This window comes from Mastomys coucha, unplaced genomic scaffold (genome assembly GCF_008632895.1).
Source record: "Mastomys coucha isolate ucsf_1 unplaced genomic scaffold, UCSF_Mcou_1 pScaffold23, whole genome shotgun sequence".
Classification (NCBI taxonomy): domain Eukaryota; kingdom Metazoa; phylum Chordata; class Mammalia; order Rodentia; family Muridae; genus Mastomys; species Mastomys coucha.
In genome coordinates, this window is record NW_022196906.1 from 23,362,633 (window position 1) to 23,376,129 (window position 13,497).

General features: G+C 41.6%; 1 protein-coding gene across 10 annotated transcripts in view; it reads right to left on the reverse strand.

Annotated features, from left to right (window-relative positions):
* Ntm (neurotrimin) overlaps positions 1 to 13,497 on the reverse strand; it is a 958,983-nt gene that overhangs the window by 349,801 nt on the left and 595,685 nt on the right. The window contains exon 1 of one of the 10 annotated variants that reach the window (XM_031343906.1): positions 7,411 to 7,460. The exons of the other annotated variants lie outside the window; for them this stretch is intronic. Coding sequence (XP_031199766.1) covers positions 7,411 to 7,445 — 35 coding nt within the window. The 5' untranslated portion in view covers positions 7,446 to 7,460. Of the gene's footprint in view, positions 1 to 7,410; positions 7,461 to 13,497 lie in introns of those variants that run through there. 10 annotated transcript variants of the gene reach the window in all.

Sequence of the window (13,497 nt, forward strand, 5' to 3'; positions counted from 1 at the left end):
AGTAGTAGTAGTAGTAAAAGTTTCAGGCTCTCATGGGCTATTCTGAAAGTTGTTGACTGTCTATGGAATACGTTGCCCTAACTGGGCTGCCTTGGCTTGTCTCAGTGGGAGAGAATATACCTGTCCCTGCAGAGACTTGATGTCAGTGGGTGGGGCGATACTCAGGGAGGGCCTCCATCCTCTCAGAGAAGAAGGAGAGGGGGGTCTGAGGGGATGGACTATATGAAGAGAGGGAGAGGGAGGGGTAGAAAGGGGGATGTTAAGTGAATAAATAAATTAATTAATGGAAAGACAAGTTTCAGGCTCCCTAGACTTCTTACTCTTGTATAAAGCAAATCCAAATCTTTGCTTCAGTGGTTCTGTGGCACACCTGTGGGTGCAGGACCATCAGAAAGCTAATGTGAAGCTACTATGTAAGCCATAGTAACAGTATCCTTTGTCTGGAACACAGGGACATAAGAGTCCTGTATCTTTTGCCAGCATCGCCTTAAAAAGTGGCAGGTTATTCATTAGTTCAAAACTAAGGAGAATTCTCACACCTTCCATGGTTCCTGACAGTTCTGGTTGGTGATGAGAATTAGATATTGATACAGCTTTCTGGAAGATAAAAGGAGTAAGTAATTTTCACAGTCTGTTGTGGAGACAGAAAATTAATCTGTGAGACCCCAGAACAAATGTTATTCTCAAGTTGTGAGTATATGCTTTAAGTAAGGATCTTTGCAGTCTTATTAAAGTTTGGAGACTTACCATGAGAGGTAGTTCTGGGCAAGGCTCTGGCAGACAATATGGCTCAGAGTGGAAGGAAAACTATCGTTAAGGTATTAGAGCACCAAGCAGGCAAATCTGGGTGACAATAGGTGGCTATAGGTGACAAGCCCAGAATCCCCAGGAGTGAAATAAATGCAAAGTCATAAGTGTATATAGCTCAGAGTAGTTGAAACATCAGTGTCTTAGTCTGTTAGGTTTTCATTATAACACAGGACCTGGGCACAGTGGCATAGGCAACTGTTCTAGAGGATAGTAGGGCCAAGAACAAGGAGCCTGTAGATCGAGGATCTGGCTTCTGGCTGTGTCCTCATTCACAGGACACAGAGATAGGGGAAGCATTCTTGGAAGTCTTGTGATAAAGACAATAATCATGCTATGCAGGTTCTGTCCTTGCGAACCACTTAACTCTTAAAGGGCCTACAACCAAATACTATTCCTTTGGAGACTGGAGTTTCAAAACGTACATGTTAGGAAGATAGGCATATGCAATGCATAGTAAGTAGAAAGGTGCTTGAGTATGCCTTGCTCATTTGCTTGGTGGCTACTCTCTACCTTCATACTTCCAAGTCTCACCCACCTATAGTGGTTTTACTATGCTTGGCCCAGGGAATGGCACTAGTAGGAGGTGTGGCCTTGTTGGACGAAGTGTGTCACTGTGGTTCAGAGGTTTAAGATCCTCTTCTTACTTGCCTGGAAGCCTGTCTTTTCCTGTGTGACTTTGGATGAAGATGCAGAACTCTCTGCTCCTGCTGCACCATGCCTGCCTGGATGCTGCCATACTTCCTGCCTTGATGCTAATGGACTGAACCTCTGAACCTGTAAGCCAGCCCCAATTAAATGTTGTCCTTATAAGAGCTGCATTGGTCATGGTGTCTGTTTATAGCAATAAAGCCCTAACTAAGACACCATGTCTTCAGCTTTGATCTCCATTCCTTTAAGGAGAAAGATGACTGGGATAAGCATGTGGTTAAATGCTTGGTACCAAGAAGTAAAAGGCACGCAATCATATGTGCAAACTAGAGAGGCTGAAGGAAGGAAATGGCTCAAATTGCTATGACACAAGCTCACAAGTAACTACAGTTCCTTTTCTCACTGTGGAGGAATGAGAAGATTCACCTGTAATGGGGATACAGCCCATGGCTTAGACCCATTAACCCAAGTCAATATAGTGTTGTTATTGTTTCTACAACAATAATAGGAATTGAAGTGCTGTGTGTCTGTAAGTGGAAAAGGGACTGCTCTTGTTTAGAGATAGCTGCAGGAATAGAAATATGTTGGGACAAAATGTCTTGTGTCACCAGGAACGTAAGAGTTGGAACTATACTCTCTGATGTCTAAAATTCTCCTCTACTGAACAGAGCTAGACCCCTTCATTTCGATGGTTCTGGATACAGTTATTATCACATCTACCAGCAGTGGTGTCTGGGTCCTAAGCTATCATCTGATTGACTACTTGTAAAGTTTCTTAGGATTGTGCTTGTAAAGTTTCTTAGGATTGTGCTTATATCTGTACTATCTCAAATTTCCTCAGAAGTCAATGGAAAACTACATCTCTAGTCTGTCAGCACAAATGAGAGTTAGTCCCTTAGTGGACATTGTATAATGAAACTACTGCAGTCACTTGCCAGTTAACTTTCAATCAGCTCCCATTAAGTTGCATTACATGTACTGAAGCAACCTGTGGCATGGTCTCTACATCGAAGACCCAAAACCTTAATGACCTATCTGAGATAAACATCTCTAGGAGTGATGGTGTTCTTGACTGACACATTTGGCAAACAGCAGCAGCCTCCACTCAGACGCATGGCAGGGTTGTAGATTTTGTCTACCAGGCATGGTGACAATGTACATCTCTCTTGATAAGGGCTATTACCTTGACTGTGCATAATTGTGGAAAACCAACACCAAGTTTTGAGAAGTTTTGTGATTCTCTGGCCTGACATTCCTGACATTCCTATTATTCCTGATAATTCCTATTGCTGATATTAATATTCCTGATATTCCTATTACTAGAGTAGAATCCAATGATACCCAAATGGAAGAATCTACCATTCTTTTTTGTCATGGAAACCATCTATTCAGAACACAGTCTCTCTAGCTTACTGTCATGTTGGCTTTACATTCAAAAAAAGGAAAAGAAAGGAGGAAGAAGGAAGGAAGATGTTCGCTATGAATCGGAGTAAAGTGTATAATCAAATGTATTGCACCAAACAAAGCTACTGTCTCAGCAGCACCCCCTACTTCTACTCCAACCCCATTCTCCTCTTACCACTGATGTCAGCACTCATTGTGGCAACACATATGAAATACCCTCCTAACAGCATAGGGCTATCTTATTTCAGACATAGAGACTCCAGCCAACAAGTTGACTCTTTGTATCAAGGTGGGAAGGCATACCAAAAAGCAGCACTGCCCCTGCCAATGATGAAGAATAAATAAGCTCCATCTGACACCCAACCTGGCTAGGATTATTAAAGTTGAATCCCTACTGTGGACATTTTGTGGGGTGGACATTTAAGGGGCCCTTATGGAAGCCATACTATGTCTCTCTTGGAATCAGTCTTAGCCAGTGTTGGGTTTCCCCAAATGTTTCTAGTCCTGCTCTGTTATGGCTTTCATCACAGGCATTCCTTAACAAAGGACTAACAGTTAAGCTGTTTGTTCGGACCCATTTGCCCTCACCGTACCTTAGAACTGCCTTAGAAAAACTGAATCAGAAAGCCTTTAGAGGATGAGGAGATGGCTCTGTGGGTACAGTGCTTGAGGGATGAGGCCCTGAGGTAAATCCCCAGTACCCATGTAAAAGCTGGGCATAGTGGCACACACTTGTAACCCCGTGCTGGGAAGATAGACAGAGATGAATTCCTGAAGCTCATTAGCCAGTTGGTCTAGACAAATTGGCAAGCGGAAGGTTCACTGGCAGAATCTGTGTAGAAATCTAAGGTTGAGAGTGACAGGAAAGGGCACAGAAAGTTTGCCTTTTCCTATGACAAGTGTATACATGGGTATGCACACCTGGACAGACACCCTCCACAAAGGGGTTCTGGCTGTAGGTCTTTTACCTTGCAAGCTCAAGAATGTAACTGAGATACATTGGTCCATGAATGAGACTATTCTCTGAAAGGGATTATCTCTTGTCTAACACATGCCTGTGGCATGCACACATGTATTTTTGTGTGAAACAGTTCTCTCTGAGGCTCAGAATTTCTTCCTGACTAGTCCTATGCATAACACCCCCTTTTCTCCTGAAGTAACCTCAGATCAGCCAAGTAGATCCACACAGCAAACAGCCTGGATCTAAAACCACCTACAGCACTCACAGTTAATTGTTGGGTCACGTTGAGTCTCCTGGCAAATTGGCATGCCCTAGGTTAAAAGAAAATGGCTACTTTGTGTAGCACATTATTGTCCAAATCCCACAAGAGTGACTCAAACAAGCCAAAGTGAGAAGAAATTGCAATGCTGGAGTTTCTGTAAAAGACACCCTTGACCCTGCTTCAGCTGAGTCATTCGGAAGAAATATCTAAGAACAAGTGAAGGATGATTGGGAAGGGTAAAATTAGAAGTGCCAGATGTGACCCATCCATTTTGCAGAAGAAAGTCAAACCTCAGGCACCTGGACAGGAGCAAATCACACACATGAGGCACATGGAGGGAGGCACATGACTAAGCTTGTGTTTTAGAGCCAACCCCAGAGACCTCTGCTTTGAAAAAGCTATCCCAAATGCTTACAGTTATCTTTATTCTAACTGAATGATATCCTGACTCCCCACTTGCCCGTCTCATGATCATCAATTCAAAGGACAGGCATGTATCACTTAAATAGAGACCTGGATATACATTTGTCACTCAGTGTCTTCAAATCATGGCTTCCAGGACCCCCACGAATAACTAAATTGTTCATGTTTAACTCTTATACTGAATAACGTGCTAGCTGTATACAACCCTAACAGATCTCTCCTATCGTTCAAAACAATTCTTTATAATTTTTAATGCCTACTCTAAGTGTTGAATAATTACACTGTCATGTTTAGATAATAATGAGAAAGAAAAACTCGGTACATGTTCAAATTGTTTATTAAGTATTTTTGATCTTTGGTTGGTTGAACATGAATGCAAAATCCTCTGAATACAGCCAGTCAGTCTCTACCAACAGAGTTTAGAGGTAAACTTACACTTGGCCATACCAACTGCCATAGGAACAGCTACCCAGGAGCTCACTGAAGAAGTGGTTAACCTGAGATAGCAAAATTGATGGAGGTATTACTTGGGGATCCAATTATGATGGACATTTTCCCACCCAGGAATACTATAGTTAACCTTGAGGTCACAATTCTTAAATGGAGATCAGGCAAAAAGCTTGCTATTCTTCTGAGCATTTTATGACTTATGTTTATGTGTATGTATATATATATATATATATACATATATGTGTGTGTATACATGTACATACATATATGTAATTAGTGTATGTATGATATGTGTGCACATGCTATGGTACATATGTAAATGTGAAATGTTAGCATTTGGAAATTGGTTCTCTGCTTCAACAACAGGATCTGGGAATCAGATTCAGGCTGTTATGGCAACTGTCTTTACCTGGTGAGCAATCTCATTGCTCATGTAAGGTGCTCAAAAATGTCTAAAGTACTTGTGAAATCTTCCCTTTATTCTGGATGTAGATAGCATCAGCCTTAACGCACTGACCAGGACAGAAGACTGAACTGCTGTGGACTGCTGTTTTATAAACCTAGATCATGTTTGTTTCGATTAGTCTCTTCTGTGGTACCCACAGAAACTTAATGTCTTGAGCAATTAGAAAGGTCAGTATAGAAAAGTGAGGATATGTTCTCTCTCAGTAGCCCTGAATCATCTTTGTTGTTGTTCGTCTAGTCTGGTATGGTATTCCAGGGGGGCAATTCTGAAGTTAACCCAGAAAAGGCTCCAACACTGCAACATGGAGCTCTGTTAATAGTGACCTTAATAAAATGCTATCTTAGATAAATCCAATAAACATGGTACCATCTTGCCAGATTAACCAGATTAGCTAACGAAAAAAGAAAATGTACCAGCAGGAAACTATCAGTAAGTATGGACCAGAAGCAAGAATTCTTTGTGGGTCTCTTGTATTTGGCACCTCTTGCAAACAAGAGTACCTATGATCTATCCAAAGACATTTCCTTTTTCAAATAATTCCAAGACAGAGAGGTCTGGATATCTACTTGGCACAGAATTAATTTTTATATCCAATGTGACGAAGACAAAGTGCCCCATTACCAGATAACATGTTGAACAGCTTTGCTGGCCTCCTATGTAAATCTGCTAAATATGGGTTTAGTTGGGAGTTTCACAAATCAGTGGATCATGCAGCATGAACTTGGGCCATAGATGTCATGTACTTGAGATTTTGTGCACAAACTTGTACCTACTGTTACTAGATGTCCTCTCACTATGACCTCGGATTCTCATGTCTTTTTCAAGCATCTCTTCAATGGCTGAAGCTGCCTTGATGGCCTATTCTATGTCTTCTAAATGCCTGTGTGCTAAAAGCTTGCTCTGTGTTGTAGCATTTTGCAGAGGCAGCAGAAACCTGGGGAGATGCCTTTAAGACATGGAGGCTGGCCATCAAAGGAAATTGTGGATCTCCTGCCCTTTCCTTTCTTTTCTTCCTTGGCCATGAAACAAGCAGTTTTTACAGCATCGGGCACTCATATCATGGTATGTCACTTCACCACAGGCCCAGAGCAATGAGACCAACAGACCGCATAACTGTGACCTAAAACCATGAGCCTAAATAAACCCTTACTTCATAGAGGCCAGTTATGTCGAGTATTTCACTATAAATACACAAATCCGCTTGACAGCTGGTAAAGAACATACCTTCTGTGACCTTTCATGGCTCATGAATCAGTCACTGGTGTTTTAGTCTGCAAACATCTTCAGTTTTCTTTCCAAAAGATATTATTTCTGCTGGTATGCTGGTCATAAATCTCAAAGAATGCCCACACTGTCCATGGGCCAAAACTTAGCCCCTACAAGTAAGTTGACCCTGTAAAAGTCCTCCTGCCATTGGCTTGTAGCAACATAGTGAGCTGTCTGGTTTGCAGAAAGTGAACTTTATATCAGAAAGTACAACTGAAATCTCCAGCACACACCAGCATTTAATTTATCTCCTCCAGAGTTCTTTTCTTTTTGATACAGGAAATAAATTGAGAGGAGCAAAGAGAGGAGTGTGGGCTTGTGTTTCCCTCAGATTAAAGTCATTGATTACAGGCTGACATCATGGGAGCTGCTGATACAATAAATTTTTGTTTTTCCTAAATGATTTTCTCATAGAAGATTAGAGTTCTTTGGGGAAAGTTGTAGCAGTCAGTGCTAAATTATTAGCTCATATTTAATACGTGTGATTCTGGCTTACCTGCGTGGCATTCTTTGTGGCTACAGCCCTGCACTCTCTCCCCTCGCTACCCATAAGAACCTGAAGTTCATCCCAAAGCACCATGATGAGAGAAGCCCCCAACTTTGCCCCCCACATGCCACTCCCCTTATGGCACTGAGGTGCCTAGGGTACCTCCAAGAGCTTTTAAGTTCCCTGTCTCTAAAGACTGCTAAATTGGGTCGGATGTGTGGGATTAAGCTCACCTCATAAAATTTGCTTGAGAAAATCTCAGATCCATTAATGCTTCATAAAAATTTTACAAGGTTTCTGCTAAAGGAAGGAAAACAAACAGAGGTGGTGTCGGCATCGAGGCGCTCCTTAAATCAAACATTCTCTCTCTAATGCATTTTTTTTATGGCACCAATCAGAAAAGCAATCAAGCATGAAGCCTGCGGCTTCTTTTGCTTCCATTCCTAGAGCAAAATCTGTAGTATTTTTAAGCATTCTGCATGAGGAGAAGCTTCTCTATTAATATTAATATATATCCATAGTATAAACACTCTCATATATACACATATATATGTAACAATACTTATCAATCCATCAATCTCTAGAGAGATTAGAAAACATCTATGATCATTCAAATACCCATGTCAAGATTATAACTGTCCATCATACAATTTGAAACCAGGAAACTAGGATAAGATGTAAAATTAATCTTTCTCATACCAATTCCAGGGTGGTAGGCAGGGCACTTAAAAAACAGTGGTTTCTGGGTAAAAACCTCCCTCAAAGGTAAAAGAAAGAAGAAAGAAAGAAAGAAAGAGTGAGAGAGAGAGAAAGAAAGAAAGAGAAGAAAGACAGAGAGAAAAGGAAGAAAGAAATGGAAGAAAAAAAGAAGGAAAGTAGGAAAAAAGAAAGAAAAAAGACTGGGCATGTAAGACTGCTAGCAATATAAATGCTTTTGTGTTTCTTAACTTTATTTATATTTTTCTTGCTCTGAGAGATGGATGACAATAAAATAAATCACAGGTAACAACTAGAATCTAGGGTCTAAGAGGGCACTAGTTTTGAGATGTGTGAGAACACCATTTATAATGATTGACAGTCCAGCTCCATCTGCAGCACACTGCCCCCAAAGTCCAGAGCTGTAGGATCCATGGGCACTGTATTTAGACATCGCCTTGATAAACAGACCTGCTGAAGGGAGATTGGAATGCTTGGACCTGCTTTCCTAAAATGATAAGGGATCATCATGCCAGCTCTTATCCTCCAATTGTGTAACTTCCTTCCAAAGTCTTTTATTTCATAACAGACAAATGACTAAAATATAGAAGCAACAATAACACTACCAAATATTGTTTAGATTTCTCTCTTTTATGTTCCATATATATTATAATTATCTGGTCCTCAGGACAGTAAAGCAACTGTAATATCTTGGAAAGAAAACAAGATTTGCTCTAAAATAAAAACTGGTGTTTAAATTCTAGCTTGGCCAGCTGCTAGCTTATATGACTTTAGACCCCCTACAAACCTGTTATTATATATGTAAATTGGGGATGGTATTCTCTATCACATGAGTACCAGTGTTATGGTTCACTCTCTTAAATGTTAGCATAAATGTGTGTGCCTCAGTGGGACAGGGATCATACACTGTCCCGATGATGGCACTATTGGGAGCTGCTCCCTCTTCCAGACTGGGCCTAGTGGGAGGTAGTGGGATTACTGAGATGGAAGAGATCCTAGAGGTGTATATGAAGGAGTTTGCAGTTAGGAAAGAGAAGGGGAAATGATGCAATTATATAATAATCTCAAAAAATAACAATTTTTTAAAAATTGATATGGAGACTCCAACCCCCTTGTTTCTCTATTTTCTTTCTGGCTACTTTAAAGTGAACAGCTTTCTTTACTGTGAGTGGTCTGCTACAATGCTGTCCTTCACAACAGGTCCAAATGTAACACAGGAAGTCAACCTCTTTAGAAGCCATGAGTCCAAATAAATTTGCCCTCCTTTTAAGTTGTTTATTCCATATATTTAATCATAGCAGCAGAAAGCCAGTGCCCAGGATATCACTGAGATAACTGTGGAATAAAGTATGTTGGATATACTTTTCTACAGTCAAGGAAGTCTATTAACAATACAGAGCAAGCTTTGTAGCACACAATAGAATTCAGTGTGTCTCCCACTTCTGATGTCTGAACATGTCCTTTCCCATGACGACTCAAGGCTACTCATACCATACAGTTAGAGGTTGAACTTAGAAAGAAATGAGAGGCTCTTCACATCTGCCCTGTTTCTTCCAATCAGTGCTGTGGCAACTAACTTCAAGAGAGCCATACAACTGGAAGGAATAGAAAGGAAGCCAAAGAATGTGAGAAAATAGTGTCCCAGTGCTAAAAGGTTGGATTTCTTGCTCAGCAGCTCTACACACTGTAGTCCAACCCACAAGCAAACAGACAGGGAGGGGATCTGAGCTCAGTTCAGTAGAAGCAGGAAGGCTGGGAGACTTCCAGAGGTTTCCCCATTCCGTAAGCACTCTGCTTAGCATGCTTGAAAAAAGTGTGGCCACAGACTCAAAGCAATGAACAAGTATTGAGAGTTGTTAGGGAATGCCTGCTGACATCATTTCTGTTGAGTAGCAATCAATCCAACAAAGAGGCTTTGGTCCTGTTCCATTTCCTGTGTTCCCATAAGCCTATTTAATGTGGATAGCTCTAATTATAGCTGTAATAACTAAGACTCTGAACTGCTCCAGGTCACCATGCTACCTTGGATGTGCAGTGCCTGGAGTCTCCCTGATGCTCCCACGTGAACAAGGAGAGAAGCCATGGTCTAGATCAGGAGTGAAGTCAACCCACGGCACTCACCTCTCAACCTGTCTGGTCCTGACCAGGTCTCCACAGTGCTGGCTAATGGAGGTCTGCGGCATTTGCAGAGAGATTTGTTCTAAAGAAAATCGATGGTAGACTCCTTGACACCAGCATCAGACATTCGAGAGACACTGGCTTCCCCGCCTGGCCTTGGGAGTTCTTGAGTGTGCAGAGAAGGAAGTGCATTCATTCAAGGCCTTTGCCCCATAGGTTTTGTAAATTATTCAGGAAGATGAGGAAGAGCTATCTTAAGAACAGGCTTAAGGGGCAGTCTTGCTCAGGATTCTAAGATGTCACCAAGTGCCCCTCTGGTCATTTTCTGCTGTTATATTTTTCAAGCTAAACTAGGGAACATAGTTAGGAAAGCCATAGTTTGGTATTAGTAAGATAAAATGCGGCAGTTCACTGGTGGGGATACCCATCCCAAATCCTACTATTATCATATCAGAGCAAGTCCTGAGATGGTGGAGAGCAGAACTGACAGGACATTTTTCTTAGCTCTTTGAGCTGGTTAACCTTGATAGTCAAATTGATTGGATTAGAGAATGTCTAGGAGATAGGAAAGCACAGCTTTGATGTGTCTGCATGGGAGTTTCTAGCAAGGATTCTTTCATGAGGCTGATGACCTAAGGCAGGAATGAATCCTTTGATGGGCTCAGAATATGAAGATGAGCCTGAGAAGTGGGAAAGGCAGGAGGTGGGATCTACTGAGCAAGGGTCTTTGGGGTGTATTTGCCTCTCGCCTTTTCCTTCCCTTAATTATGAGAACTGCTCTAACATCTCTGAAACTGTGAGCCAAGCAAGATAAGTGATTCCTCCCTTTGATTTGCTCTCCGCTATCCTGGTCATAGTGATGAGGAACATAAGCAGTGTAGGATTCTCACACCACCAGTAGACTTCCTAAGACACAGTGAGATTTTAGAAAGTAATTCGCCCATTCCTTTGCACTTTTCCAGTTCTTAAACACCATTGTCTACACTAATTACCCTCAGTACTTTCTCACTGTGGTCATCTATGTTTCCTTATTTTTAAAATCCTGTTTGAATGCATCTGAAAAGCCCTGTTCCTCCCTAGTGCCTTTCTAAGAAAATAGGGGAGCCCGAACAGTCAACAAACAGCTATTGTCCAGAGCACAGCCAGGATCCAAGCATAAGTAATTGAGGAAAAAGAAAAAGCCAAGTAGCCACTAGTCAGGATGTGTAGGAAGATCCCAGCTCAATACCATTCATCTCAGTGCAATTTCAACCATGGCAGAGCATTTCCACCAATCAAACTGGCAAACCTCAGCAAAATTATAACAGCCAGCACAGATGAAAGAGTGATGCTATAGATAAACGAGCAATGCACCTATGCAAAAGGCAACTTGACAGCAGGTGTCAAGAAAAAAAATTGGCAGTTTGCATATTGTCAATCGTAATTCTACTGGAGGAATCTATCCTATAGAAATAATCATAGTTGTGAATGAAAACATCACAAGAGGAAATTCATTCCAACAGTATTTAGAACAGCAATGCTCTTGGTAAGAGCTTGTCCCTCCAAAAACTGGAGATCATTACTTAAAAGAGCAGTACCCTATTCATGAAGTGTAATATTTGGTAGCAAGGAAATACCACAAACACAACTAGAGAGATGGCTCAATGGGTACCATTCTTGCTACAACACGTATGAGAACCTAAGCTCGGGTTCCTAGCATGTACATAAAAGGTGAACGTGGCAGCAGATGGCTATAACCCAGTACTGAGATGGGACTGACAGTTCTAGCCAAGAAAGAAAGGTTCAGCAAGGAATCCTGTACTGGCTGATTTTGTGTGTCAACTTGACACAGGCTGGAGTTATCACAGAAGGGAGCTTCAGTTGAGGAAGTGCCCCCATGAGGTCCAGCTGTGGGGCATTTTCTCAATTAGTGATCAAGGGGGTAGGGCCCCTTGTGGGTGGTGCCATCCCTGGGCTGGAAGTCTTGTGTTCTATAAGAGAGCAGGCTGAGCAAGCCAGGGGAAGCAAGCCAGTAAGGAACATCTCTCCATGGCCTCTGCATCAGCTCCTGCTTCCTGACCTGCTTGAGTTCCAGTCCTGACTTCCTCTGGTGATGAACAGCAAGATGGAAGTAAGCTGAATAAACCCTTTCCTTCCCAATTTGCTTCTTGGTCATGATGTTTGTGCAGGAGTAGAAACCCTGACTAAGACAAACCCTGTCTCAAAAAATAAAGTGGAGAGTAAAAGAGAAAGACACATACCACCCTCAGACTTCGTAATCTGCATGCAATGAGCACATCATGTTCACACTCATGTATACTAGAGAAAGAGAAAGAGATCGCTTATACAACATTCAACACTCAATAAGAAAAAGTCTTACATGATATGTATGAATGAGCAAAAAGATTATATGTTAAATATTGCAAATAAAAATATGATTTTGGATCTAGATGTATAAAATAACTACTTACCTGTTACCAATAATGAAGTATGAAAGATGACATATAAATACATAGTTTTAATTTGTCTGCTTGGTTTATGCTTCCTAAGACTTTCCACAGCAAACATATGATACAAACATTTAAAAAAGTAGCTTCATGTATTCCATATGTTGACTCCATGTATTCTATAAAGGTTGACTGAGCACACACTTTGTGCCGGCAATATTTGGGACAAAGTTAAATATGTAGATTCACTGAGAAGTGCTGATGAAGAGAGAAAAGGCCATGTAATCCTCCAGCAGCGTCTCAGCCTGGAAAAAGTAGCCTGCTAGTCAGTGGCAACTCAGTGGAGTAAAACAAAAACAAAGGCAAAAACAAAACAACAGGTCCCTTCCTTTCAGGAAGCCAGAGCCTCTGGCCATACAAAGCATAACCTTGGCCTGCATCTGCAGCCTCCCTCTGGGATGTGCCGAAGCTAAGCCACAGTGTATGTTCACTGACCTCCAGGACCTGCGTCAGAGCAATGGCTGGCTCTGCTTCTCACTAACACCTGCAAGGGTCACAGAGACCCCCCAACCACCTCTGGTAAGCAAAGTATGCTACTCCAGATGTCTGTGTTTAACTTCCCAAGCCACTGACCCAGATCAAAGAGAAGCAGAATGTCCAGAGTACTCCACCGAGTAGCTATTTTGAAGTAATGAGGTCTTACCTTAAGTCAAATCTCTGGTGGAATCTAGCCCTGACACTTATGTTTAATGGTGTTGGTGTAGGTACTGGTTTGACTCATTTAGCTACAAGTTATCAGGTCTACTGCCTCTTTGTATCACAACGTTTATTCCTCTTCCTTTCTTGCTCTCCTCTCATCTCCTTATCTTTTCTCTTCTTGGTTTATTAAATGTTTTAACCTAAAAGTAAGTGTCCTCTTTCTTACTCCACCTGCCTTCTTTCTAGTTAGAAAGTGCACTGCTCCTCTACTGAAGCTTGGGAATCAGTGACCATTTTGTATTGTGTCCACTGCTAAGACTCAACCAGACGAAAAGGTGTCCAGGACATCAACGTCAAAAA